The sequence below is a fragment of the Ixodes scapularis genome, unplaced genomic scaffold (assembly GCF_016920785.2).
Source record: "Ixodes scapularis isolate PalLabHiFi unplaced genomic scaffold, ASM1692078v2 PGA_scaffold5__190_contigs__length_132052651, whole genome shotgun sequence".
Lineage (NCBI taxonomy): Eukaryota > Metazoa > Arthropoda > Arachnida > Ixodida > Ixodidae > Ixodes > Ixodes scapularis.
The window spans coordinates 116073207-116099900 of record NW_024609880.1 but is presented as its reverse complement, the minus strand read 5'-3'; the positions used below and the strand labels follow the sequence as shown (position 1 = coordinate 116099900).

Here is a 26694-nt window from a genome sequence, read left to right as displayed (position 1 = left end):
CTTTGTCATACCATAAATACAAATAATTTGTTTTCTTTTACTGCGAATTGTTGGAAATAGTCATCTTGAAATTGCGTATGGCCGCCAGCATCTTGTATGAAATTTGAACCTTGACATTGAGTTTTATGCGATGAGCCGAGCGGATATTTGATGGCACGTGGACTCAAAGTTTTCGTCCTTGCTTATACGCAGCTGCACTCTAAAAAAACGTCTGTGCGTCTGCTATGACGCACAACACTCGGAGAACCAATTAGCGCAACTTATGGAGGCAACTCAGCAAATGACGATGCCGAAACATCTGTTTAGACCAAAAAACGCCGACTCAGTTGTGACATTAAGCAATGCAAGCGTGACGTTTTGTATGGCTTAATGTCACAACTAAGACTGTTTTTTTTTTTTGTTTTTTTGGTCTAAACATGTTTCGGCATCGTCATTCACCGAGCTGCCTCCGTAGGTTGCGCTAATCGGCTCTCCGAGTGTTGTGCGTGAAAGTAGACGTACAGACTTTTTTTAGAGTGTGTGCTTTATTCTACAGTGCGCCAATTATTTCCCGTTATAAGCGAACTCCGAGGCTATTTCACTACTAATCGTTCGGCAGAAGCAGCCCTTCTATTCACCGATTTCAGAGAGATAACGCAGATGTATCTGAGAATGTGCGTGGTAAATATTGCATTCCTTTCCAAAGTTCTGCTTTTAATGTACGCCTCACCAGTTATTGGATCTAGCAACTGCAGGCCTTCTGCAAGCAATGATGCATGGAAGGTAATGATATATTGTTCTCATTGTGTGCAAAAATATACATTAGGTAGTTAGACCACTGTCTACCTTATTTCCTTTTTTATAGAATATTTCCTATTGCAAATGTTTCAGTTTCTGAAGACGTTTAAAGAAGGCTATATCCGGTATACAACAGTGAACGCTCACGAGATATGCCACTCATTCGATCAAATACAACTTGATACTACAACCAAAAAGGCTGTCTACAGTGTTACCACCTTGTCAACTGGTAATGACCACGCAATGTAAGTAACTTTAGGACCATTACTGGAAAATAGTGATGAGCGCACGGAGAGAAGCGCCCAGTTTGGCAGCCGACCTTTATAATATTAGAGTTCTCTCAAATCTGAGTAAATGTCTTGGTTAATGTGATCCCGAATTTTAGAGCGCACCTCTTAGGCGCCATTTTCCGGCTTGAGCGGCGTCGGCTTAACCGCGCGTTGCATTATTGGCAGTTTCCTTAATGAAGTCACGAGGGTTACTCTTGTGAGGGTTACGAGGGTTACTCTCACTAGGGTTACGAGTTTTACCCTCAAGAGGATCAGGAGGGTTACCTTCACGAGGGTTACCCTCACGACGGTCACGAGCGTTACCCTCACGAGGGTCAGGAGGGTTTCTCTCACGAGGGTCACGAGGGTTACCCTCACGATGGTCACGAGGGTTATGAGAGTTTCTCTCACGAGGGTCACGAGTGTTACACTCAAAAGGGTTACTAGGGTTACCCTCACGAAGGTTGCCCCCACGAGGGTAACGAGGGTTACCCTCACGAGGGTTGGCCCCCTAGGGTCACGCGAACCCCCTGAGGTCACGTGACCCCATGATGTCACGTGACCCCCTGAAGTCACGTGACCCACCTCAGGTCATGTGATCACCGGGAGGTCACGTGACCTCCCCCCTAGGTCATGTGACCCCCCCCCTGAGATCACGTGACCTCAGGGAGTCACCAATCCCTCATTTTTCTTCGAGTTCTTTTGTTCTCGCAAAAGCATATACTACACTGTTAGCAAGTCCCGTGTATTTGGCGAATATTTGGGGTGAAAAACACGCCATTTACACAAATTACCATAAATTTACACGATGAGTAACGAATAATTCGTTCAGAAATCATGCGAGCTTGTAAAAAACGTGTTTTGGTTCGGTCATACACGCATAACCGTGTAGCCGACCTCTAAAACACGCATCGCCCCCGTCGACGACCGCGGCATTGCCGGCTATCGAAGCACCGGAATGCTTGGGGACACACTTAGAAAGGACCGTCGAGACAAATGCCGCGGAAAGAAACATGTCTCGGAGACAGATATGCACCAAAAGCAATTGCGCCATGTCGCAGGACGTTGGCGAAACCCACGCTTACCGGGCTCGCCGCCATCTTCTGGTCGATGGCAATGCGGCTTGCTTCATGTCGCCCATGTTTGTATTTAGTTTAGGGGTCCTGATAACAGTTTCTTAGACACCACAAATAAAGTTATGGGTCTAATTATTCGTTCCAAACAGTTAAAATGGATATAAAAAGCGTGTCCTCGATGTGAACACGTGACATTGCAGTTGGTTTCGTTTTTGCTTCAACCTTCAACTGCAAGCGATCTGGCGATCTGGCCACGGCGCAAGCGCAACGCCGATGTACGCTGGAAGCAAGCGCCGGTTGGCTTTCGTTGTTTTTGTTTGACCGGAGAAAATCTGGCAAGTACGCATGGCGTCGCTACTGTTTTGGTTTGACGGGACGCGAGAAGCTTCGCATAGAGCTTCGGAGTTTGCGAGCACATAGTGAAGACGTGACCGGAGAAGGGCCCCTGTGATGTTCCTGGAAGACGGAAAGTAGCATTCGTAATCGTCGTGTGTGCTTTGAAAGCGAAGGGAGTCACAGGGTCCACGAGTTCGCAACCACAAGCCAAGGTTCACGACAGCGCGGCGTTGACTTCGGCGATCTCGTTCTGTTTGGTGCAACCCGGCGATGCGAAAAAGAGCTGAAACATTCGTCGTGTGTGGTGCGGTGCTTTGTATTCCGGGTCTGTTTGAACCACGCTTTTAACATGGAGCGCAAATTGTTTGTTGCGTGGTGGAGGTTCAACGGGTACAGTCCCGTCGTCGTCAGCTGATCCGGTCCAGCTGGTCCGGGAGGACGCAGCGAGCGTTTTTAAAAGTAAACCTTCCCTCGTTCCGTTTCGAACTGTGGAAGTATCCCGACACATACCGTGAGTAAGAAGCAGCGGGCGTTTTCAACAAAATTACGTTGTTTTAATTGAATAATGGACTCCGGATTGTTGTCTTAAATCTGCCGTTTTTTATGCTTCGTGTTGGACTGCGTTTGCATAGCGACGCACACCGCTCGAGTATGATTTGGTCCTGCAACGAGTTTGTTGCGGCAATCATGCGGCGTGAATAAATAAGGGCAAGGTTTCCTACCTGCCCACAGATGCATGTACTGAGACCATTTTTTATGTTGTGAACGTAGTGCTCTTTCTTTATTTTGGAAGACGCGTTGGTGCATTTATTATGGTACAATCACTTGAGAGTTGAGAAATTAGAGAGCGAGCAAGCTTTCTCAACTTTGTCTCTTTCTCTCTGGCACTGCCATGTTTCAGTTTCAGTAGGCTTATCTACTAGCAGGTACAAACTGCTCTAAAGCAGGTAAAAAACGGGAAGCTTAGGACGGTGCGGACTCCGTGTTTCGCGCTTTTCGCAAGGTGACAGGGTAAATGCTTTTGTGAGATATGCGGAATATGCAAGCGATTTTGTTACGCCCGTCGTTTGCGTCTCTCCAGCAAAACGAATAAGATGATCTACTACAAAGGCGCAATCACAAGCCAAGATTTAAGATAGCAGTCGTTTGCTTCGGTGATCCGTGTAGCTGTATTTTACCCTGCTCTCTGCAACACCGTGTCATGACGAAGAGCTGGAATGGTCACGGTTTGTGCTGGCCTCCCGGTTGACAGAAACCCGCGTCGCCCGCATCGGCACCGAGTGCGCTTGGGCTGTTGATGCTCCAGCCTTTCATCCGCGGCTTGTCGCCAGCTCATCCTGCTGCTCAACGGTGAGGAAGCGGCGAGAGTAACCTCGGAAGTGAATGTAAATCCTCGTTCATTCAGTTATCCGGTGTCAAAGTGTGGAAGATGTCCAACGTGTACTGAGGGCGGGAACTACGAGCGTTTTGCCTTGCTTTTATAACCGAAACCAGAACAATGAGATATCTGCCTTGCGTACTCTAAAATGACGGAAGCAATAAGTTTCAACAGGTCGAGTACATCACCGGGGATGTAGGCGAGACGGTGCACACTGTTTAAACGCTTGCAGTATCCACGAGTGGTACCAGGAAAGCGACGTCAACAGAGAATTCACTCTGAAAAAAAAGGGTATCACCTTACACCCTTTTGTCCCATATAATACACCCCAAAACTTCATTTCGACTTACAGCGCCCTATAGTTGAACAAACGGCCCCAAATTTTACCAGGGGCTTGATAACGGTGCGATATAACTTATTAAATTGCTAAAGTACGTATCAAAGACCAAAGAAAGAAAACACGGAGCTTTTGCAGTACGGCCAAGAAAACTCCGATAATTTTTTTTGTAGTCAATAATACGTACATCAGCTATCTTAATATAGTGTACCACACGGCTCTCAAGCCCCTCGTAAACGTTGGGGCCGCCTGTTCGATTATGGGGCGCTGTACGTCGAATTGAAGTTTTGGGGTGTATTATATGGGACAAGGGGTGTAATAATACACCTTTTTTTCTGAGAGTGAAGGAGCTCGCGATTCAGCATAATACACTGCTACGGGCCCGTGTATCTTCAAAGTTCGGGGTGGTGGCGGTATAAAAAAAAGACGCATCAGCGCCCCGCACCAGTGTTCACGAATAACACCGGTCACAAACTCCCAAGCCCCACCGCTCTTCTCGACACCGACACGACATACGACAACAAACTGCATCAAAACGCCCCAAAAGTGAAGGCGTCTGCTCCCGTACTGCAACTGCTGCAACTAGCGGAAGTGAAGTGTTGGGCGGATGTCCGGATGTCCTTCACAAAAATATATAAAAAATGCTTTGCGCAAGGATCATTTTCATTTATTATTGTATACGTAATGACAAAATTCCAATAATTAGTTTTTCTATCTGATTCATGCTAGTCGGACTGCTCATAACACTGGTCAAGCAAGAAAATAAAAATTTGAACTTTTTCATGACCGGTTTAAGATTTATTGTTAACATATCATTATTTATTGCAACGGACTAGCATTATAGATTTTGCCTCTATACTTTTTAAATGCAAACAGTTCTAACACACGGCTGTCCATTGCGCCGTGTTTTGTGTATTCTTCTATAAATCTGTAATGGTCAGTGACCAAGGAGCTCACCCGCACATGTCAAGCTTATATGCGCCGCGGGGAGAAATGGATATCGAGTAGGAAGTGTCGGGCATCAATAAAGAAAAAAAAAAAAAAGGAAGTGTCGGGCGTTGTGTCGGTTGTTGTGTTTGTGTATATGTCGGTGCCGTGGAGCTGTGTGCTGTGTTGCCTGCGTTGTATGTAGGGTTGCTGTGTGGCCGTGGTCGTTCCCAGTGTTAACAGACTCGTCTTTTTTTAAAAAGCAGGCTGCTAGAAATCTCGATAGGTGGCGCAAGTTACCGCCCGATTCTAAATAGTTTGCTCAAGTTATTTATCCATGTGAGTTCGGCATTCCTTTTTTTCTTTTTTTGTCTAGCGGCTCGTTGAAGCTATTGACGCCGCCGACCGCCGACAACACACGTACGTACCTTTGCAAGTAGCTACGTCCGCCGCTTGGAGACTTTACTGTGTATAAAAGACATCGAACGAGAACTAACGCGCCCTGTGTGCTTTCAATTCGGCTGAAAGGCGCGCGGCTCGCTGGGCTCGTCTCTCGCCTGTTCTCGGCCGCTGGCCGCCATGCTTCATAAGGAACACGCTCGAAACGGTTTTGCGGAAGGCAGACACGGTGTAGCGTGTTAAGTTTACACAGCAACTCATGTGTAGACGAAAAACACACACAGATGGCCTCGTGTAAAACGAACACGTTTCGACGTGTCCGCTATGGGACAATGGTTTACACGTCTGGGCGTGTTAATTTTGCTAACAGTGTACCTTACTGTGCTATATTTAAAAGTCAAAATTGGTTGTCCCGCTAATGGATTCCAAAAAATAATAAAAGAAAAAAAAGTGATATGGTGAAATTTCATTTTTCTTTGAACTACTCTGAAAATAACCACAAGGGAGCTCAGTTCTGATTCAGATGTAAAAAAAGTAAAATTTATACTATTTGGATTTTGAAGCTCGAATCGAAGATGCGTAAATCTCTAGATGAAAATGCACTGCTTTGTTACTTAGAATGGTGTTGAGAGGAAACACCTCACGTTCATAAACCATGATGCATGTGACGTAACGCTTTTACATATATTTGAGTTTATAAAGAGTGCCTTGGGGCAGCACCAAGGCAATATTTACGTGTCAGGCTCGTGTTCCGATTGTTTCATCAGAGAGAAAATTTGAACGCATTACTGAAATAAACAATCGAAGGATGTCATATGGGGGATGAAGAATTTCCACAACCTTGTCTGTGCTAATAAAGCCTTTTAACTGGTCAAAGTGGACTGTTAAACAGGCTGTCAAATAAAGAACCTACATATGCATATACCGGGTGTTCTTTTTTTATTCCTGCAGATTTGTTTTAAAGAAAGCCGCCAAAGCTACAGTTATGTGGTTAATGCGAGTGAGTTAAACGCCCAGGGGGACATTATGCGGGAGGCTAATCTTTGCGGTAAGTCAGCTAATTTATTAAAATTCACTAATTAACTTTTTAATTAATGAAAATAGCCTTATGGTTCCAATTAGAAACTTGCTGAGCGTCGTCCAAAACCCCTAAATCAGTAATGTTTAGAAAGACTTTGAGCGCGTGAGAAGCGCAGTAGTGCGCTGAAGTTAGCACTCGTGGAGCCGGTACAAGGCTGGGGCTAGCTAAGAGACGGAAAAATTGTGCGAGCGCCTTACCGAAATTGCTGGCCTTGTAGCTGCTCCACGAGTGGTAACTTTAGTGCACTACTACGCTTCTCACGCGCTGAAAGTCTTCCTGAAAATGACTGATTTAGTGGTTTTCGATAACGCTGAGCAAGTTTCTAACTGGAACCATATGTCTATTTTCGTCTATTTTCACTAATTATAAAGTTAATTAGTGAATTATATTAATTAGCCGACTTATCGAGAAGATTAGCCGCGAGCATAATGTCCCCCTGGGCGTAAAACTCACTCGCACAAACCCGATAATTGTAGATTTCTTGGCTTTTTTAAAAACAAATCTTTAAGAACAAAAAACAAAACACCCGGTATATATATATATATATATATATATATATATATATATATATTGCAATAAATTTAATAATCACCCTCTCCCCTCTTTTTTCACAATATTACCACGGCTGCACTTGTCAATCTTCACTCATTACTATTACATATACGGTGCAGCCTGTCCCTATGGGGAGGAGTGGTTCCCTAGATATCTTGGAGGACGGGCCCTTACCGAAATCTGCAAGCTGAGATGACGGCGCGTCCGCATGACACCACACATATATATACAGGGTGTTCTTTTTTAACTTCACAGATTTGATTAAAAAAGCCGTGAAAGTTACACTTATGTGGTTTTTGCAGGAGCGGGGCTAATCGTAGCGATCAGTCGGCTAATTATATAAAATTAATAAATGAACTTTTTAAGTAATCCAAATAGACCTATGGCTCTAATCAGAAACTTGCTCAGCGTCATCGAAAACCACTAAATCAACACTTTTTAGAAGGACATAAGCAGGGGCAGCATTCCACAGCGTTCTAAAAAGACGCTCAATTCGGACGCGTTTTTAGGTTTCGATTTCTTATCGGAGCGCATCTCTGCGCCCGCGGTCTCGCTCCCCCCAGTTGCTGAGACGCGCAACCTTCCATGCTACGAGGGAGGCGAGGGGATGGCTTCACGCCGCGACCACCGGGGGGCAGGACCGAGGGCGCAAAGATGCGCTCCGATAAAAAAGCGAAACCCAGCAACGCGTCCAAATTAAGCGCGTTTTAAGAACGCCGTAAAATGCTGGCCCTGCTTTATGTCCTTTTAAAAAGAGTTGATTTAGTGGTTTTCGATGACACACAGCAAGTTTCGATTTGGAACCATATCCTTACCTTTATTAATAAAAGAAATTAATTAACAAACTTTAATTAATGAGCCGACTGATCGTTACGATTAGTTCGCTATAGTATGTCCCCCTGTGCGCATAACTCAACTACACAAACCGCATAAGAGTAACTTTTAAGGCTTTTCTTTTTTTCAAAAGAAATCTGTTAAGTGTAAAATAAAAACACCCCGTATACATACATGCATATATATATATATATATATATATATATATATATATATATATATATATATATATATATATATATATATATATATATATATATATATATATATATATATATATATATATATATATATATATTGTGAGGATGTTAAAAGGGTGATTTAATGAGGACTGGATAGAGGTGTTCAAGAGACAAGATCGTTGTGCCCCAGCTGAAGAGCGCGCGCAGCTTGGACCTCCTCTTTCAGCTTCGTCTTCTCCCTAACACTTGCCCCGGGCGGGTAATGGGCCGGTCCACCGTCCTTGGTGTCTCCAGTCGTGGGGTGGGTGGAAAGGTTTCATGCGGGAAACAAGGACAATGTCACGTGACTTCGCGCGGTGATCTCTAGTTGGTGCCACTGGTTACACTTCGTAGCTTGTAGAAGACAGACGGCGGAGAATGCGAAACGGGCCAGTGTATTTCTGGAGCAGTTTTTCACATTTACCAGGCTTACGGTGTAGGGTGTCGAGAAGGACTTCGTCACCAACGTTGTAGGATGCTTCGCCATGCGTCTGTGCGTAACGGAGCTGTTGTTGCTGCTGGGATCGTAGAGTTTGAAAACGCGCAAGTTGTCGAGCATCCTCCGCGCGGCAGATGACCTCTGAAGGGTACGACATTTGAGGTTCATATACGGAGGGTAAAATAGTATCAAGAGTTGTAAGTGTTTCACGGGCGAATAACAAGTAATACGGTGAGAAGCCTGTCGTTGACTGACGCGCGGTGTTATAAGCGAAGGTCACATATCGGACAACCGCGTCCCAGTTTGTATGATTTTCCGCCGCGTACATCGACATCATCTCTGATAACGTGCGGTTGAGGCGTTCTGTTAGACCGTCATCTTGAAAACCCTGAGATGGGGAACGATAAAAAAACGGACGAACACAACAAAATCTCAAATCGTTCCCCATCTCAGGGTTTACAAGATGACGATTGATTACCAGCTCGCCTGCACTCTCTCACTGTTAGACCATTCGTTTGGGGATGATAAGCGCTGGTCAATTTATGAGTTGTGTTAGCCAGGCGCAAAAGATAATCGAGGAGCTTAGCTAGAAAAGGTGTGCCCCGATCGCTTATTATGGCCTGAGGGAGTGCCGGGGGAGAATGTTGTGTAGAAAGAAAGTTGCCACTTCTTGGGCTGTGGCGGTTGGAATACAGGCTGTTTCGGCGCATCTGGTGAGATAGTCTACGGCGACAATTATCCACCGGTTGTTGTTTGTAGACGAAGGAAATGGGCCGAGAAAATCGATTCCGATTGTTTGGAAGGGTCGATGAGGCGGTGTTATGGAATGTGAAGGGCCAGATGACTGGGTGGTTCGAGTCTTGTGAAGGTGACATTGGTAACACGTGCGAATGTACTTGTTGATGGTGCGATACATGCCGTTCCAGAAGTACTTTGAACGCACGCGGAAGTATGTCTTTGCGAAACCGAGATGTCCAGCGTTAGGGTCAACGTGGTGAAATTCGATGATGCCTTTTTGGAGGGTCCGAGGAGCAACGAGCAGCCAGGGCAGTCCATGTGGTTTGTAGTTCCGTCTATAGAGAACACCATCACGAAGGGTGAAAAGACGAGCGCGCTGTTGAGTGTGCCGCGTGCTGCTGCGTCGCGCGATGACAGCGCAGCAGAGGTTGGTTGCACTATCTCTTTACGGGGCGCGGTGCCGCCGGGGCTGAGATGCGCTACGATAGCAAACCGAAACTTAAAAACCCGTCGATATTGTGCGGTTCTTCAGAAAGCCGTAAAATGCTTCGCGTGCCTTCCATCGTTCTGCAATTTGTTGATTTAGTGTTTTAGATGACGCTGAGCAATTTTCTAATTTAAATCATGCCCTTAAACAAAATATTAAAAAAGTTAATTACGCAAAAATAATTAACAACTTAATTATCCCGGACTTTAATAATTTTCTTAAATGGGCCCCTGGCCCAGGACCAAAACGCCACAAGCCTTTTTTTCTTTGCGATGAGTAGTTTTCGCAGGAGCGATTTGGCCTGCGTTCTTTGAAACACTATATATATATATATATATATATATTCGAGCTTAACGTAATGTCCCAGCACCGGCTACTTTCGGAACTGCAATTATTTTTAAGCACATTATGAAACGCCGAACAGTGTTTAGGCAAATGGCAACTGGCCTGGCACGGCGTTAACTTCCAAGGTTCTCGTTTGCCGTATGGTTTTATTGTTGTTTTACTCTCCTCCACAACCCCAGCCAATCTATTGTTCTGAACACGTAGTGTCTGGCTCTCCGCGTATAAAGAAAATTATGAAGTCGTTTACACGTACTTCCGGATTGGCAGGTTACCATACGGGAGTAAAAAAAAAAAAAGTAAGAGCACCACAGCCAATAGTCACTTCGGTTCCGGTCACGTGACATGCAAGTTGCAGACTCCCCAAACGAGATTACAACACGCTTGACTGAGGGGTAATGTGATTTTCCTCCACCAAAAGTATTCTCACTATTGGCTTAATCTACTTTAAAAAAACTACAAAGCATATATTAATAATGGTCTGATTCGCTACGTCTCAGGCTGCAATGGGTGTCGCAATTGGGAAAACGCAGGTGGGCAGTAATGTTTGCGTCTTTATATGGCTCACATTTGTAGAGCAACGAGTTTAATCTGGATTTAATCACATAGACGAGAAAACGAAAACACGTACTGGGCGTGAGCTGTTTTATTACGTCCGAGTACGAAGTCAGCCCCTTCAAAGAATATGCTGGGTTTCGTAATAAATACTGATAGCTTAAAAACACATAGAGCGTGACGAGTCCCGATCGTTTAAATATGGCTCCGTACTGAATGAAACTGCTGTATTAGCCTATACGGAGCGCAAGATTCTCTGCTTCTTTTGCAGGGGTTGTGGTGACGATTGGCTCTGATTGAAGGACAAAGGGTAGACCTCCGGGTAGCTTGCTTTGAGGTCTACCAGCTATCCTACAATCAGAGCCAATCAGAGCTCGGTGTCTTTCTGACGTCACCACAACCCCGGCATAAGAAGCCGACAAACTTGCGCTCCATAGAAAGCCGAACAACGAATAACGAAGGAAGAAGCATGTACATCATGTTCCCCACGCCCCGCATTCCTTTACCTTCCAGTGAATGTATTCACTGCGAAAAGCGTTGTGTTTTTCTCTGTTTAATAATATATATTAATAAATTGTGCAGCTATCCGGAAAGCAAGTCGTCTGCTTTTCGCGCAGGGGTTCCGCTGGCTTTGATTGGAAGGATAGTGGGTAGACCTCAATGATAGATTGTTTAAGGTCTAACCAGTATTTTTTTTTTCAATCAGTCAATAAGAGCTTGGCGTTCCGACATCATTGCCACTGCTGTACAAGAAGCAGACGAACTTGCGCTCGGAGTACGTTTCATATTTTTATTTAAATTTTATTGGTGCCTATATGTTGTGGTTCACCCCCTCCCGGGATTTCCGCTCTCTTATTGTACTTCAAAAACTCACCAGCAGAGTCAGTATTAATGCATTTTTTTCTCAATAAAAGTCACCCATGAAGCTAGGTCTCAACATACTCGTATTTGTTTATATGTTCGACAGATCAACTGAGAACAAAACAATACAGGTACAAGACTGTCCCACTGATGTGAAGGTATCTCTGCAAAGTAGTGAGTACAGAAATATTTCTCCACTTAATATTGCTGTGTTGCAACGTACCCATAATAGCGTCAAGCAAAATGAAAAGATTTCGTTTTATTGGGTCCCAACAAAATGAATTAAATAGGCCGTTTTTTCGCTCCTCCCGGGAAATTTCCAAGGGCAGCGTGGGGGGGGGGGGGGGGGGGGAGGGGAGAGAGAGAGACAGAGGATGCCTGGAGGGCTAAAGGCTCTATCCCTCATGCCCCCCGGGTACTCGGCTCCTGTGGTACACAACACCGTCTCCTAACCCAGCACAGCATACAGCTGTCATTTGCTTTCACACCAATTTTTTAATGGTGCACATCCCGACAGCATTTGGAGGTGAAGATTTCGGCAGACGTCTGCCTGGTTGGGTTAAGTGTTATAAACAAATAAAGGGCAAACGCCAACCAATCCCTAAAAGACCGTAGGGTCCCAACGTTTCGGTGCCGGCTGGGCACCTTCTTCAGGGGGGGCTATTTAAAAGAGAAGCAGCTTCTTTTCTTCTGCGGTGAATGTAGGGCAGTATCTTCGTTTTTTACAGTGTTTAGTTTTCAAACCAGGTGCGGTACCTTCTTTTTTTTTTCAAAGTTGGTTATTTACAAACGAGGATCAGCGTCTTCGTTTTCCTCTATGGTAGGGGGCTGTTTTTTGGTGTCTCCTCTAAGTGTCGCAGTCCACTGACGTATGCTGAGGGAAAGGTGCCGGAGGATCGATTAATATTTCCTGGTGTGGTTTGTATGCGCCATGACTCAATAAAGAGCCGTTGCCACCAGTTGGTTTCTACATCCAGGATTCGGTATTTTCAAAGTCGATGCGGTGGTCATTGTCCTCGCAGTGTTCCGCAACAGCGCTACGCTCTTGGTCAAAATTGAGTACGTCATTTTTATGTTGGCGGACTCTTTCCTTGAGGTTTTTTGTTTTGCCGACGTATGAAGCGGAACACTCAGCAGAGGGAATTTTGTACACAACGCCTTGTGCTTTTTCTCTCGCTGGACGGTCTTGCGGACGAGGCGTTAGGCGCGCCCAAGTGTCGAAACAGGTTTGTGAGCCACCTGAATACCTTCTTTGGCCAGCGTACGAGCCAGAGTTTCGCTAGTTCCCTTTATGTAAAGTACACGGACGCGGATGTTAGGGCGGGACTGCGTACTATTCTGTGGGTGCTCAAGACTGCGACCAAGACGGCGGGCAACACGGCTGATGAAGCTGTTGGTGTAGCCATTCTTTTTGAGGTCGGCGATGACAGCCTGTTCTTCACTTTCTTTATCTTTCTTTGAGGAGCAGATGTTCCGAGCTCTGGACAACAGGGTCGCAACCACCGACGCCTTGTGACTCGAAGGGGGGTATGAGTCAAACCGAAGGTAACGCCCAGTGTATACAGTGTATACAGGCTTCCTGCATACAGTGAACTCCATGTCTTCACCTACTCGCTTGACAAGCACGTCCTGAAACGGCGAGGTGCCGTTTTTTTCAAGCTCTAATGTAAACTGGATGGCCGGCTCGATGGACTTTAGGTGTGCTAGAAAGTTGTCCACCTCTGATGTTTTTAGGATACAAAAGCAATCAACGACGTACCGTAGGAACACTTTGGGGCTAGCCGGAAATGAGTGCAGCCCCCTTTGTTCGATTGCTTCTATCGTCATTTTTGCCGTAGTAACCGAAATAGAAGCTCCCATTGCGGTTGCGCTGGTCTGGCTGAAGTACTCTCCTTGGAAGCTGAAGTAGGTGCTGTGAAGGCAGAATTCAAGGAGGCAGCATATTTCATCCACGCTAGGGCAGGTTATTTCGTTCAGGTCTTTCTCCTTTTCGAGAGCATTTCTGGCTGTGGCACTGGAACGCTTGTGAACAGTGAAATTACATCGAATGACACTAGACTGTCCTCGGTGGTGACCTTGAGCTCTGAAACGAGCTCAACAAAATGACCGGCGTTTCGTACGTTAGTTGGCGTTCTTCCGACGAGAGGAGAAAGGGTGCGATGGAGGTAGTTGGATAGCGCCCGAGGCGGTGACGTTGTAAAATCCACGATATGCCGGAGGGGAACATTTGGCTTATGGATCTTAGGGAGTCCATAAAACCCAGGAGCAGAGCCATTTCGGCATATGAGCCGTAGGTAAAGGTTCTTTGGTTCTGGATGTTTTTTGAAAATTCCCACCAGAAGTTTGTTCAGATTTGTGTGAACGTGTGTGGTGGGGTCCTTTTTGAGTTTCTGATAAGCCGAGCTGTCCAGAAGATCCTTCCCATTTCGTTCGTAGTCTTCTCGATCTAGGACGACAGTCGAGTCACCCTTGTCCGCCGGTAAAAGCACAATCTTTGTGTCATCTCTTAGCTGCCGAAGTGCTGTCGACTCTTCTCTTGATATGTTGTATTGTTGACGCAAAGGCATTTTTGACAGAATGCTGACCGTTTGCTGTCGGACCCGTTCCTGGGCGCTTAAGTTCAATTGCGTGATGCCGTCTTCTGTTGTGGAGACAATCTTTGGTGTGGGCGGCCTTGTCGTGGTCACGTTAAAGCCGTGGCCTTTTGCCAAAACAGCAGTCTCGACCGATGAGAGTTCCCCTGAGGAGTGGTTTGTAAGAAACCTGGTAGTGTCGGAGCCGTATCTTGCTTCAGGTTTCTTTTTCAGCTTCAATCGCTTTTCCTTCTGAGTCAGCATTCTGTCGAAAATGCCTTTGCGTCAACAATACAACATATCAAGAGAAGAGTCGTCAGCACTTCGGCAGCTGAGAGATGACACAAAGATTGTGCTTTTACCGGCGGACAAGGGTAACTCGACTGTCGTCCTAGATCGGGAAGACTACGAACGAAAGGTGAAGGATCTTCTGGACAGCTCGGCTTATCAGAAACTCAATAAGGACCCCACCACACAAGTTCAGACAAATATGAACAAACTTCTGGTGGGAATTTTCAAAAAACATCCAGAATCAAAGAACGTTTACCTACGGCTCATATGCCGAAATGACTCTGCTCCTGGACTCTATGGACTCCCTAAGATCCATAAGCCGAATGATCCCCTCCGGCCTATCGTGGATTTTACAACGTCACCGGTTCGGGCGCTATCCAACTACCTCCATCGCACCCTTTCCCCTCTCGTTGGAAGAACGCCAACTAACGTACGAAACGCCGGTCATTTCGTGGAGCTTGTTTCAGAGCTCAAGGTCACCACCGAGGACAGTCTAGTGTCATTCGATGTAATTTCACTGTTCACAAGCGTTCCAGTGCCCCTGGCTGTAGCCACAGCCAGAAATACTCTCGAAAAGGAGAAAGACCTGAACGAAAGAACCTGCCTTAGCGTGGATGAAATATGCTGCCTCCTTGAAATCTGCCTTCACAGCACCTACTTCAGCTTCCAAGGAGAGTTCTTCAGCCAGACCAGCGGAACCGCAATGGGAGCTTCTATTTCGGTTACTACGGCAAACCTGACGATGGAAGCAATCGAACAAAGGGCGCTGCACTCATTTCCGGCTAGCCCCAAAGTGTTCCTACGGTACGTCGATGATTGCTTTTGTATCCTAAAAACATCAGAGGTGGACAACTTTCTAGCACACCTAAACTCCATCGACCCGGCCATCCAGTTTACATTAGAGCTTGAAAAAATCGGCACCTTGCCGTTTCTGGACGTGCTTGTCAAGCGAGTAGGTGAAGACATGGAGTTCACTGTATACAGGAAGCCGACCCACACTGGACGTTACCTTCGGTTTGACTCATACCACCCTTCGAGTCACAAGGCGTCGGTGGTTGCGACCCTGTTGTCCAGAGCTCGGAACATCTGCTCCTCAAAGAAAGATAAAGAAAGTGAAGAACAGGCTGTCATCGGCCGACCTCAAAAAGAATGGCTACACCAACAGCTTCATCAGCCGTGTTGCCCGTCGTCTTGGTCGCAGTCTTGAGCCCCCACAGAATAGTACGCAGTCCCGCCCTAACATCCGCGTCTGTGTACCTTATATAAAGGGAACTAGAGAAACTCTGACTCGTACGCTGGCCAAAGAAGGTATTCAGGTGGCTCACAAACCTGTTTCGACACTTGGGCGCCTAATGCCTCGTCCGAAACACCGTCCAGCGAGAGAAAAAAAGCACAAGGCGTTGTGTACAAAATTCCCTGTGCTGAGTGTTCCGCTTCATACGTCGGCGAAATAAAAAACCTCAAGGAAAGATTCCGCCAACATAAAAATGGCGTACGAAAATTTTATTGAGAGCGTAGCGCTGTTGCGGAACACTGCGAGGACAGTGACCACCGCATCGACTTTGATAATACCCGAATCCTGGATGTAGAAATCAACTGGCGGCAGCGGCTCTTTATTGAGTCATGGCGCATACAGACCACACCAGGAAATATTAATCGATCCTCCGGCACCTTGCCCTCAGCATACGTCAGTGGACTACGACACTTAGAGGAGACACCAAAAAACAGCCCCTACCATAGAGGAAAACGAAGATGCTGATACTCGGTTGTAAATAACAAACTTTGAAAAAAACGAAGGTACCGCACCTGGTTTGAAAACTAAACACCGTAAAAAACGAAGATAGTGCCCTACATTCACCGCAGAAGAAAAGAAGCTGCTTCTCTTTTAAATAGCACCCCTGAGAAGGTGCCGAGCCGGCACCGAAACGTTGGGACCCTACGATCTTTTAGGGATTGGTTGGCGTTTGCGCTTTATTTACTTATCCCAACAGCATGCACGCGCACTAACTACACTGAGAAACCCTCGGTGAAGTGTTTGTCCTATTTGTTTTCTTTGACTTGAGGTCTTTAAATACGATGAGCCTGCTCTCTTTGGTAGCATTATGAGCATCGAGCCTGCACACATGGAGAAATCAAAGAGGATGGCAACGATTGCGGGCTGGACACCGGGGATTAAAAAAGACCCCCGGCCGTTTACATCTTGTCAGTAACTATTTTTGCCGGTAACAGTCATTTTTGGAGCTTTAGACGCGCCATCTTAAATGGCAACTCCGGTCCATACTTTCGATTTTGGGATTATGACTGTTTTAGTGCAGTCAGCGTCCCTGAATTGCAAAGTTTAATTTTTTTTCTCGTTATTGTGTGTAGTTTTAAAGATATCGGCGCCTTAAAGTTTTGTTTGGGGCACGGCCAACAAAACCGGATCTAGCCGCTCGAGGCCGCGGCAACACTGGAAATCAACCTCTATGTTAACGTGACGTCAGGATCGTTCTCGTTCAACGAGTACGCTGGCCGAGCGGCACCAAACTCTCTTGCGCTAGCCGTCTAAAGATAGGAGTTAAGCTGATTTTGTTTTAATTCTGTATACGTGGTAGTCATCCAGCATATTTAGCAAGAGTTAGTGCGTATACCCAAAAGCTAGCGACTGGAAAACCCGTGAACTCGTACGGCGCCGCACTCGGCGGTCGCCGCCGTGCGTGTGCTATGAAGTACTCGTCGCTTGTATACCCAAAAAGCTAGCGATGGAAAACGAGTAAACTCGTTGGCTGCCGTACTCGGCGGCTGTCGCCGTGTGCGCGGTCTTCCGTACTCGTTACTAGGCCTAAATTATCATCGGGGCTCCGTGGATGGAGTGGTGTCGCTCTACGCCGCGCTGCCGGTGGCGTACTGTACTGGGGGCCCTCTCACTTTCGCGCTGCGGGTCAGTCCCAGACTCGAAGCTTTGAGGCTCTCCGGCGCGGGCCGCGGCGCCCAAACACACGTGTGCTGGGCTGTAGACGTCTGTTCCTTCGTTCTTTTTTCCTCGGGCGCGTAAAAGCCGAAGTCCAAAGTCTACTCGTCGAACAGCGTTCACCCACACCTTTTCCAATTTCCGGTCCGTTGCAAACTTATGAAAAAGCACCTCCGTGTTGCGCAGCGGGTTGTTTGAGCAGCCCACAGCGCCACAAGTTGCACTCGGCATCGTTTGAGAAACAGCTGGGGAGTCTTGGGCGCACTGAGTTGCTCGCTAAAACGAGTCTTGGAGTCCTCACAAGGGCAAATAAACAAAAGCCTATACCGAAGCTACACGGGCTACAGATAAAAGCAACGGCTAAACACGCGGAGCGGCGGGAACACGCTACATGTTTCCGCCGCTCCGCTGTTTAGGGTGGCGACAACGTTTGTGATACCTGTTGCCGACAAACCAGCGTTGCCTACCTGGTTACCATGGCAGCCTCCGCTGTTTCGTCGACCAATTTGTCACACTCGCCAGTCGTGCGCTCGCGTTACTCCGCTAATCCTCGTTAGGGCTAGGGAGCGCCCACCGCTCTCGTTCCGACGGCGAGGTTTCGGCGTGCGATGCCGGTCTGTCGCGTTCCATTTTGTCGAGGGGACTCACGTTTCGATAAACGCAACGCATACTTCCTGCTCGCAACTTCAAAGTATGAAACACCCGAATAAAGAGAGCGACAGCCACGACGACCGCCATCCCGCTGAGCCTTCGACTCGTCCGACTCCTCTTATGAACGGAAACGGAAGTGGCCTCACAGTGCTGCCGGTGTGTCGAAACTACGAAAACTCAACGTTGTGTACGTTTAGCCAAATAAGAAGTGAGTCAAATGGCGGTGGGAGAGGATCTCGAAAAGGGTAACAAGAAGTTGGCGCCACCCTAAAGCGGAGCGGAAACATGTAGGCACGCTAAACACGCCAATCAAAGGCCGAAGTAGCGGTGGTAGCGGCTCAAAGAAGCGCACTCTGCGCAACGCCCGGACCGGAGGAAAAAAAGATAACGATACTGACGTCACGGCCCAATGTTGCTTTAGGGATCGGCAACCCGCTGTCCGCTCGCTAACGAGCAGCGGCTCGCGGCGGGTCCCATTTTTATTATCGGCATTAGTTGAGAATGCGGCGTCCCACGGACGTAATATTTTGGCTGGGGTCGTATATTGTGTCACTACAGCGAGAACAGTAATTTATTTCATTTTGAGTTTTGGCCCGAGTTGCCCTTTAACGGGGCAGAAATATACGGGGTGTTTGAGAATTTATCAACAATTCTGTTTTTATGCGCACTTGAACTAAACATTATTTAATTATTTAGGTTAAAATTTTCAACCACAGGGGGAGGTCAGGTTACGAGCGTATAAACTGGGAATTGTGAAAAAAAAAATTATATATATTTATTTATTTATTTATTTAGGAATACTGCAGGCCAATTGCGGCCCAAGCAGGATTGGGGGTTACAAAAGTCAAGTAAAAAGAGAAAAAACGCAACACCAGGTAATCCGTAAAATGGGAGAGGGGAACAGGGGAAAAGTATGCAAAAATTGTAATAAAGCACATGTAGTAGCTCACAACAAACTTGGGAGGAGTGGCGGTAGTGGGAAACAGGAAAATAAAACACAATGCAAAAAGTTACACATCAAACAAACGCTCAATCGACTCCAAAACATTGTCAGATATAAATATGTGATGAGGTAGGTTGTACCATTCTGTTATGGTTCTGGGAAAGAAGGAGTATTTAAATGCATTTGTTCGAGCGAATACTGGAGTTATTTTATGCGGATGGTCATGCCTTGTGTGCGTAGTCGAGGATGGGTGAAGAAAGGACGACGATTCAAGCCGGAGTTTTTTTAAACCAGAGTTGATAAAGAAATTTTAGTCTAGCTAGCTTCCTTCGTGATTCAAGAGAGATGATGTTACTTTGAATTAAGGCAGCAGGTGAGTCATGCGGGTGGTAGCGATTAAATATAAAACGAGCTGCTTGCTTTTGAACATCTTCCAGTATCTTGATATCTTTTTTTGTGAATGGATCCCAGACTGTACAGGCGTATTCTAACTTCGTTCTTATCAATGTGTTATAGGCTAAAAGTTTCACATGAGGAGGCACGTGCTTAAGCTTGTGCCTTATCATACCTAGTTTTCGACGGGCAGCTGCACAAACGTGTTCAATGTGTGAGGACCAAGATAAGTTGCTAGAAATTGTAATACCAAGATATTTAAAGCTCATCGTCCGAGAGATGTAGTTATCACCAATAAAGTATTCATACTGATGAGAGGACTTTTTGTTAGTGATGCGCATGTACAAGGACTTTTCTTGGTTAAGCTTCATCTCCCAACGATCGCACCAGCTAGAAACTGCATTAAGACTTTCGTTCAGAACAACTTGGTCCCTAGTAGAGTTAATATCCTTGAACAATAGACAGTCGTCCGCAAATAAACGAATACTCACGCTTTTATCTATACAAAAAGTGAGGTCATTAATAAAAATTGAAAAAAGAAGAGGGCCAAGGACACTCCCTTGCGGAACACCCGAAATTACAGGAAGAGGATCAGAATGGTGACCGACTACATCGACGAATTGTTTTCGCATTTGAAGATAAGCTGAAATCCATTGAACAACTGTGCTGGGAAGGCCAATCTCATTTAGTTTGTGTATAAGACCGGAATGAGGAACTCTGTCGAAGGCTTTGCTAAAATCAAGGAAGATGACGTCGACTAGACCAGGCCTATCTACTATAGAAGCAAAAGAATGAATAGTTGAAATGAGCTGAGTAGTAGTAGAAAGTCCCTTTCGGAACCCATGCTGAAAAGGCGAGATTATTTCATGTTTATCGAGGAAATCATTGATGTAATTAGAAATTATATGTTCCAGTAGTTTGCACGAAGAGCTGGTAAGTGAAATTGGGCGATAATTCGTTAACATCGTACGGTCTCCTTTTTTAAAAACGGGTACAACCCGAGCAATTCGCCAATCTGAGGGAACAACGCCGCATGAAAATGACATCTGGAAGATAACAACAAGGAATCTAGAAATGCACTCAGCGTAACGACGAAGAAATGCATTTGGTATATCATCAGGACCATTTGACGATTTAGGTTTGAGGTTAAGTAGTATAGAAAAGATCCCTTCAAACGTGATGAACTCTGAGCTTATCTCAGCTTCTTCGTTAAAGGAGGAATGTCTAGTGTAAGACTTCGAGAACACTGACTGAAAGAAAAGATTAAACTCCGTAGCTATTTGTTGTTTGTCGTGAACCAACATTTCCCCAATTTTGACATAATCGACAGTTTTTTGTTGATTTGAGCTGAGGTGTCGCCAAAACTTCGCTGGATTTTTCTTAAGGAATCATGTGAGTGTATTGGAATGATAGAACTGCTTACTTGTGCGAATTTTAGCTGCCAGTGCTCGCTTTAGGCAGGGGAGGGAGGAACTGTGAACTGGACTTCTACGGTTTCTTTTTACTTTCCGTACTAGATGAATTATTTCGCGTGTCATCCAGGGGTTTTTGCGGCGCACATATTTACTTTTATTAGGAATAAAGTTTCGAAGACAAAAATGACAGATTGATTTAAATTTATTCCACAAATAATTAACGTCGTTCCCAGAAAATGTATCTAAGGATAACTCAAGGTAATCTAGAACAGATTCGTCATGCGCCCTAGAAAAGTCTTTAATAGTTTTGCGCTTCTGAGCCACAAAATCATCCGAGCTGCCGATGAGGCAGGAGAAAGAAACAAGCTTATGGTCGGACAAACCATCCTCCATTGATACCTGTACCTCAGACAGAGACCTACTATAAGGGACAATATCTAAAATGGACGATGAATCACCCTGGACGCGTGTGGGTACATTAACTGCTTGAGAAAGGTCACAGGCAAACGCAATGTCGAAAATGGTTTGATCAGAGGGTGAGGAGAATGATAAATTATGCCAATCAACGTTAGGTAAATTAAAATCACCAACCAATAGCATGCAGCTCTTGGAATACTTGAGTATATAATCATAAAGCCTAGCCAGGTATTCATTGCTTGATGAGGGTGAGCGATATACAGCGATCAAGATGAATGACTCCTTTCCGTAAGTAACACGAAGACACAGACTTTCATGATCAGTTATTTGATCTAGCACTACAGCAGATAGGCTGCTTTTTAAAATGACGGCTACACCGCCACCACGGGAGGGTCTATCTCTTCGGTATATATTGAATGAACCAGCAACTATATCACGGTCATCGATTTCATCGCTTAGCCACGTCTCAGTTAATACTGTCACGTGAGGATCGTGACAAAGCATTACACTTTCAAGCTCCACAGTTTTGTTTATTATGCTTCTGGCATTAATGTTTAGAAGGCGCAAGTACTGTGGTGGAGAGTGCCGGTGATGTCACGTGCTTTCTGGTTGGTGGTGCGTAGATGAAATTTTTACCCGTGCGTTCTTGCTGTCATCCCATATAAACGTGTCGTCATCAATGCGAAGTTTATCGTTAACCATAAAGACACGCCTTCCATCAGCTTTATCACTCCTGGCACTCTCCCACTGCAGCTTACGCTTTCGAAGTGTGCAACGTGAATAGTCATTTTCAATAAAAATGTGCGTGCCTTTTAGTTTTTTAGCGTTCTTCAGAATAGCCTGCTTTTCGTTATAATCTTGGAGGTACAAAATGACCGGACGATTAGCTTTCTTTCGACCGAGTCGGTGAATTCTACCAATTGAACAACATTTCACATCAAGTTTCTTCTCAAACAGTTCCCCGACTACGTGATCTTTAAGCTGAAGGTCAGTTTCATTATTTGGCTCTGGTAATCCATAAATCACTAAATTAGAGCGACGACTACGGTCCTCAAGATCAACAAGTTTTTCAGTTTGTTGTGCTGTGTTAGTCTGGAGCAAACTTAACGTGCTGTCGAGACCATCTATTTTGGATGTAGAAGAGCTCATGAGTTGCAGGAGTCTTTCCAGCTCAGTTACTTTAGTACGAAGGGAGGCTATTACTGCATCGGAAGCAACTAGCTGTGACTTCAAGTCGTGAATACCATTAAGGATCTCAGCTTGTCCTTTGAGAATGTTATCTAACATGCAATCACTGTCGGGGCCAGGGTTTGATTCAACGTCCCCACAAAGCAGGAGCCGACAAACAAGAAAACAATCATACATGATACACATACAAGTGCCTGGGCATGGCAAAATAACAAGAAACCTATTGCTAGATCTTACTGAGCAATGTGCGTAACGAACCTGAACAACGAAAAGGACGGATTCGGTCAGCATCGTGGTTGGTTTCACTTCGCCATGCCCAATGAACTGGAAGTGCTGTAGGCCGGTGTTTATAGCTCCCGCCGAAGGTGACGTCACTGATCGCAGCGCCACGCCGATGTCGATGAGAAGATAGGGTTCCGGCATGCGTGAAGGTACTGGCATGAGGTCAGACAAGGACGGAGATGACGAGGCAGTTGCAGGGCATCGGAGCGGCGGCGGCAGGCCAGCAGGGCTAGCGAGACCGCAGCAGAACAGGAACGCCTGAACAACGAAAAGGACGGATTCGGTCAGCATCGTGGTTGGTTTCACTTCGCCATGCCCAATGAACTGGAAGTGCTGTAGGCCGGTGTTTATAGCTCCCGCCGAAGGTGACGTCACTGATCGCAGCGCCACGCCGATGTCGATGAGAAGATAGGGTTCCGGCATGCGTGAAGGTACTGGCATGAGGTCAGACAAGGACGGAGATGACGAGGCAGTTGCAGGGCATCGGAGCGGCGGCGGCAGGCCAGCAGGGCTAGCGAGACCGCAGCAGAACAGGAACGCCTGAACAACGAAAAGGACGGATTCGGTCAGCATCGTGGTTGGTTTCACTTCGCCATGCCCAATCGTACTAAACATGATTGTAAACCTGAGACTGGGGCAGGAAGAGAACACAACAGAAGGTAGTAAAAGAGGAGGCAACGTCTCAAACTCAGCTGCAAAGTTTATTTCGAACACGCTTTATATACCCCATCTCCAGCGCCGTCTCTACCAAAAAAAAAAAAAGCAAAAACACAACACATGACAAGAGGACGATGACACTTCGGTAAACCTTTCTCTTATCTCCCTTGACCTTGGCTGTGGGACACTCGCACAAAGGGACACATTCTAGCATAACCACCGCTACACGGCGAACGTAGGTGGAAACACTACTGAACACAAAGAAAGGGTTTCACCTTGAAAGGTGCGTTCCCTCTAACAAATCACTCAGTCCAAAGAAACAATACTATACACTGCTACCAGCCGGAACTGGGGCCATCTCCAAAAATGAGGACGACATTGCCGTCCTACCACGAACCACAAATGGATAACACAGCGACTTTCTCGAACAAGTCCAAGGATACACATATAAACAACACTAGTAATACAAAAAAAAAAAAAAACCTTTACAAGTGTAGAAATTGTTTACATTCGTTCCCAAACTGCAATGACGCCTGACTTATACAGTTGCCAGACGTTTTTATACGAATCGTTTCTTGGACTACACGTTTTATATCATTGCGTTCTTTGTGAATTACTTCCGTTTCGGACCAGTTGGCTTTACAATTATTACACTCTAGAAGGTGCCTCGCTAACTCGGAATTGGACGCGTTGTTTATCACATTCCGTTTGTGTTCTGTCAGTCTATCATTTAGACATCTCGACGTCTGACCTGCGTTTTTTAAATCCACACTCCAAAGGAATCTCATAAACCACCGAATTCTCACACGGTACCGACTTCTCGCGATGTGCCTTCTGGCAAACTTCCTGTTTCAATTCAAAAGGTGTAAGCTTGCACAACTTAAAATCAGAAGTGAACACTGTTTCTACGCCAAACCTTTTCGCCGACGCTTTTATGTTATGGGAAATATCGTGAAAATACGGTATAGTAACTCGTCGGTTCCTAACAGTTGGTTCATTCCGCTTGTCTCTGATTTGAATAGAAAATTGCCGTTTTAGAAAAGTTTCATCATACCCCGCGTCCTCCAGTCTACCCCATTGTCTTTTTAAATCTTGACTCATGAAATGGGTACACGACCTTTTTAGCGCATTACCAATTAACGATTTCGCAACTCCCGCCTTAATAATTTTAGAGCGACAACTCTGTCTCGGGAGCACCGGTTTAGCCATCTTCTTACCATATTCCCAACATAAACCATTTTTTACCTGAATGCGAAAGTCCAAAAACTGCAACATGTTCTCCTCTGGTTTTTCTACTGTGAAACGCAACTCCGGGGCCGTTGACCTAATAAGCTTTTCAAGATACTCCGACTTTCCTTTTTCAAACATGAAGACAAAAATATCATCTACATATCTTCTGATGAAGCCCACGTTAGGTGACAACTCATTCATCCTGTCAAACAATACTCTATCCAAACTGTTGAGGTATATTTCAGCTAACAACGGAGCGACGGACGAGACTATGCATTTTCGTATATCTTACTAATTTAGTTTTCAAACATTCGATCGCCATGCATATTAAACTGTTGTCCATTTTCGAGATATTCCACACCTGTATTTGGTACTCACAGAAAAACATTTTCTCCGAGCTATTGTCTGACAAATGTGATAAATGTAAGGCGCGATGATGATAAACTACAGATACTAGAGGAAAAAAGGGAAAGCGGCGGACTTAGCACCCCAAAACGACGTCGGCCTCCCCTGCGGGCGCTGGAATCCAAGTTAGTGCGGTACACAGGAGCGATTATAACGTGTACCGCATGGCAATATCCATAGAAACTTAAAGTGGCGCCCCTAATTCACATCCTCGCGGTGGCTTGTCGCTCGGATCTGGTCGATACAGATAATAGGGAGTTTTAGGGAACCGTTTTTGCACACCCAATACGGTGCGATGGGCCCTCCGGTACAAACTGCGTATTTGAGTGTCTTCTGGAGTAGCGCATGCGCAGTGCGTATCGGAGGGCCCATCGTACGGTATAGGATGTGCGAAAACGGTTCCCTAAAACTCCCTAATGCTGCGCGGTGTGCCTGTGGTGAGCCAAGCGGCGAGACGCGAACGTTGCACGGAGCCCAGTTTCGACGCTTAAGGGTTCTCTGCTTTATCGCAACGCCGATCTGACGTCATCGCGTTATCTATGAGTCACGTGTTAGTAGAAGAGGCCCGACACATTGTGATGCCTCCTCGAATATCTTGGGCACGTGCTCCATTCGTGATCCGTGTCCTATTAAAACCGGAGAGCTCGGACAGAAAATGGGACATGTTAAGACGAGACCGGTTTTTAAGCCTCTTGCGATCTCGTAGGACCAGCTCCGCTGCATCGCATCCGGTCCTAAGAAGTCGCGAGAGGCTTAAAAACCGGTCTGGTCTCTCTCAGTCTTACTCGGTCGCAAGAGTGCGAACGGCGCTTTGTGCGTCTCTGTTAATTCGTACTGTGTGTTGTCTCCTTTTATTTTGGCCGTCATCTCCGGTTAAAATTATGCGTCACCTCAGCAAACAGCCTGCTTGCTACAATTTTTCCCACCATTCATCAGAACTCTTCCGCTCGCCAAAAGTGAGATAACGAAAAACACCTCCTATATCGTTGTAAGATAAAAAAAAAAGGGTCAGTTTGGGGAATTTATACGTGACGAAGACAAACAACCGAATAAACCTACACGAAGTAAAGATAGAATCACGAAAGGACACTGCTGTACTCGCAACTGAAGTATGAATGAAAACGGCATACGGCGCAAAGCAAGCGAATTGAGTTAGTCATGCTCATGCATATTTTTATTTCGATTAAGTTACTTTGATCGCTTCCTTCGTGCCCTTTTGGTTTATTAAACCTCTGTTGCGCGTACAGGAGTGCCGTGGCTTCATTCATTCAGCCCACAGAAAAAAAAAAAACTCTAAAAGAGACAGTAAGGTGCTTTGCATTTTCTATTTGGATAGCAATCCCTTTCATTAACACATCATGCGTTAACAATTAATAAACAGTGAAAGCTTAAACACTGAAAACGTTTCTTCTTCCAGGTGGTGAACTCCTTTATAACGTAACTCTTGAGTACAGCGACTACGCGACTTGCACTATTGCGCAGCACGATGAAGCAAGTAAAAGCAAGTATTACATTTTCATTGCTTAACACAGAACCTGTTACATATGACTGGCACTTAATCGTTTCAGTTTCGCACTCGGTTACGGAAGCAGACAAGGCGAGTGGCAGGCGAAGGCTGACGCAGTGCTCGTCGTTTCACTAATTCGACACGAGTGCCAGACGAACGTTTTGACCCAGTAGATCAGCGTCA

The 26694-nt window shown here is 45.7% G+C and overlaps 1 protein-coding gene across 1 annotated transcript; it reads left to right on the top strand.

Moving 5' to 3' along the window:
• The first annotated feature begins 639 nt into the window (after window positions 1-639).
• Window positions 640-26531, top strand: LOC115313417. The gene is made up of 4 exons (XM_029972376.4): window positions 640-762; window positions 871-1022; window positions 11716-11783; window positions 26422-26531. Exons 1-4 carry the CDS (start codon window positions 640-642, stop codon window positions 26529-26531), a joined length of 453 nt encoding a protein of 150 aa, XP_029828236.4.
• Window positions 26532-26694: the final 163 nt, after the last annotated feature.

What these genes read in the sequence shown, in the direction of transcription:
- LOC115313417 (XM_029972376.4), top strand. Translation starts at nt 640, where the DNA reads ATGTATCTGAGAATGTGCGTGGTAAATATTGCATTCCTTTCCAAAGTT. An exon ending in CAAGCAATGATGCATGGAAG is followed by an intron (nt 763 to 870) that starts GTAATGATATAT and finishes CAAATGTTTCAG; the next exon opens with TTTCTGAAGACGTTTAAAGA. An exon ending in GAAGGTATCTCTGCAAAGTA is followed by an intron (nt 11,784 to 26,421) that starts GTGAGTACAGAA and finishes TTCTTCTTCCAG; the next exon opens with GTGGTGAACTCCTTTATAAC.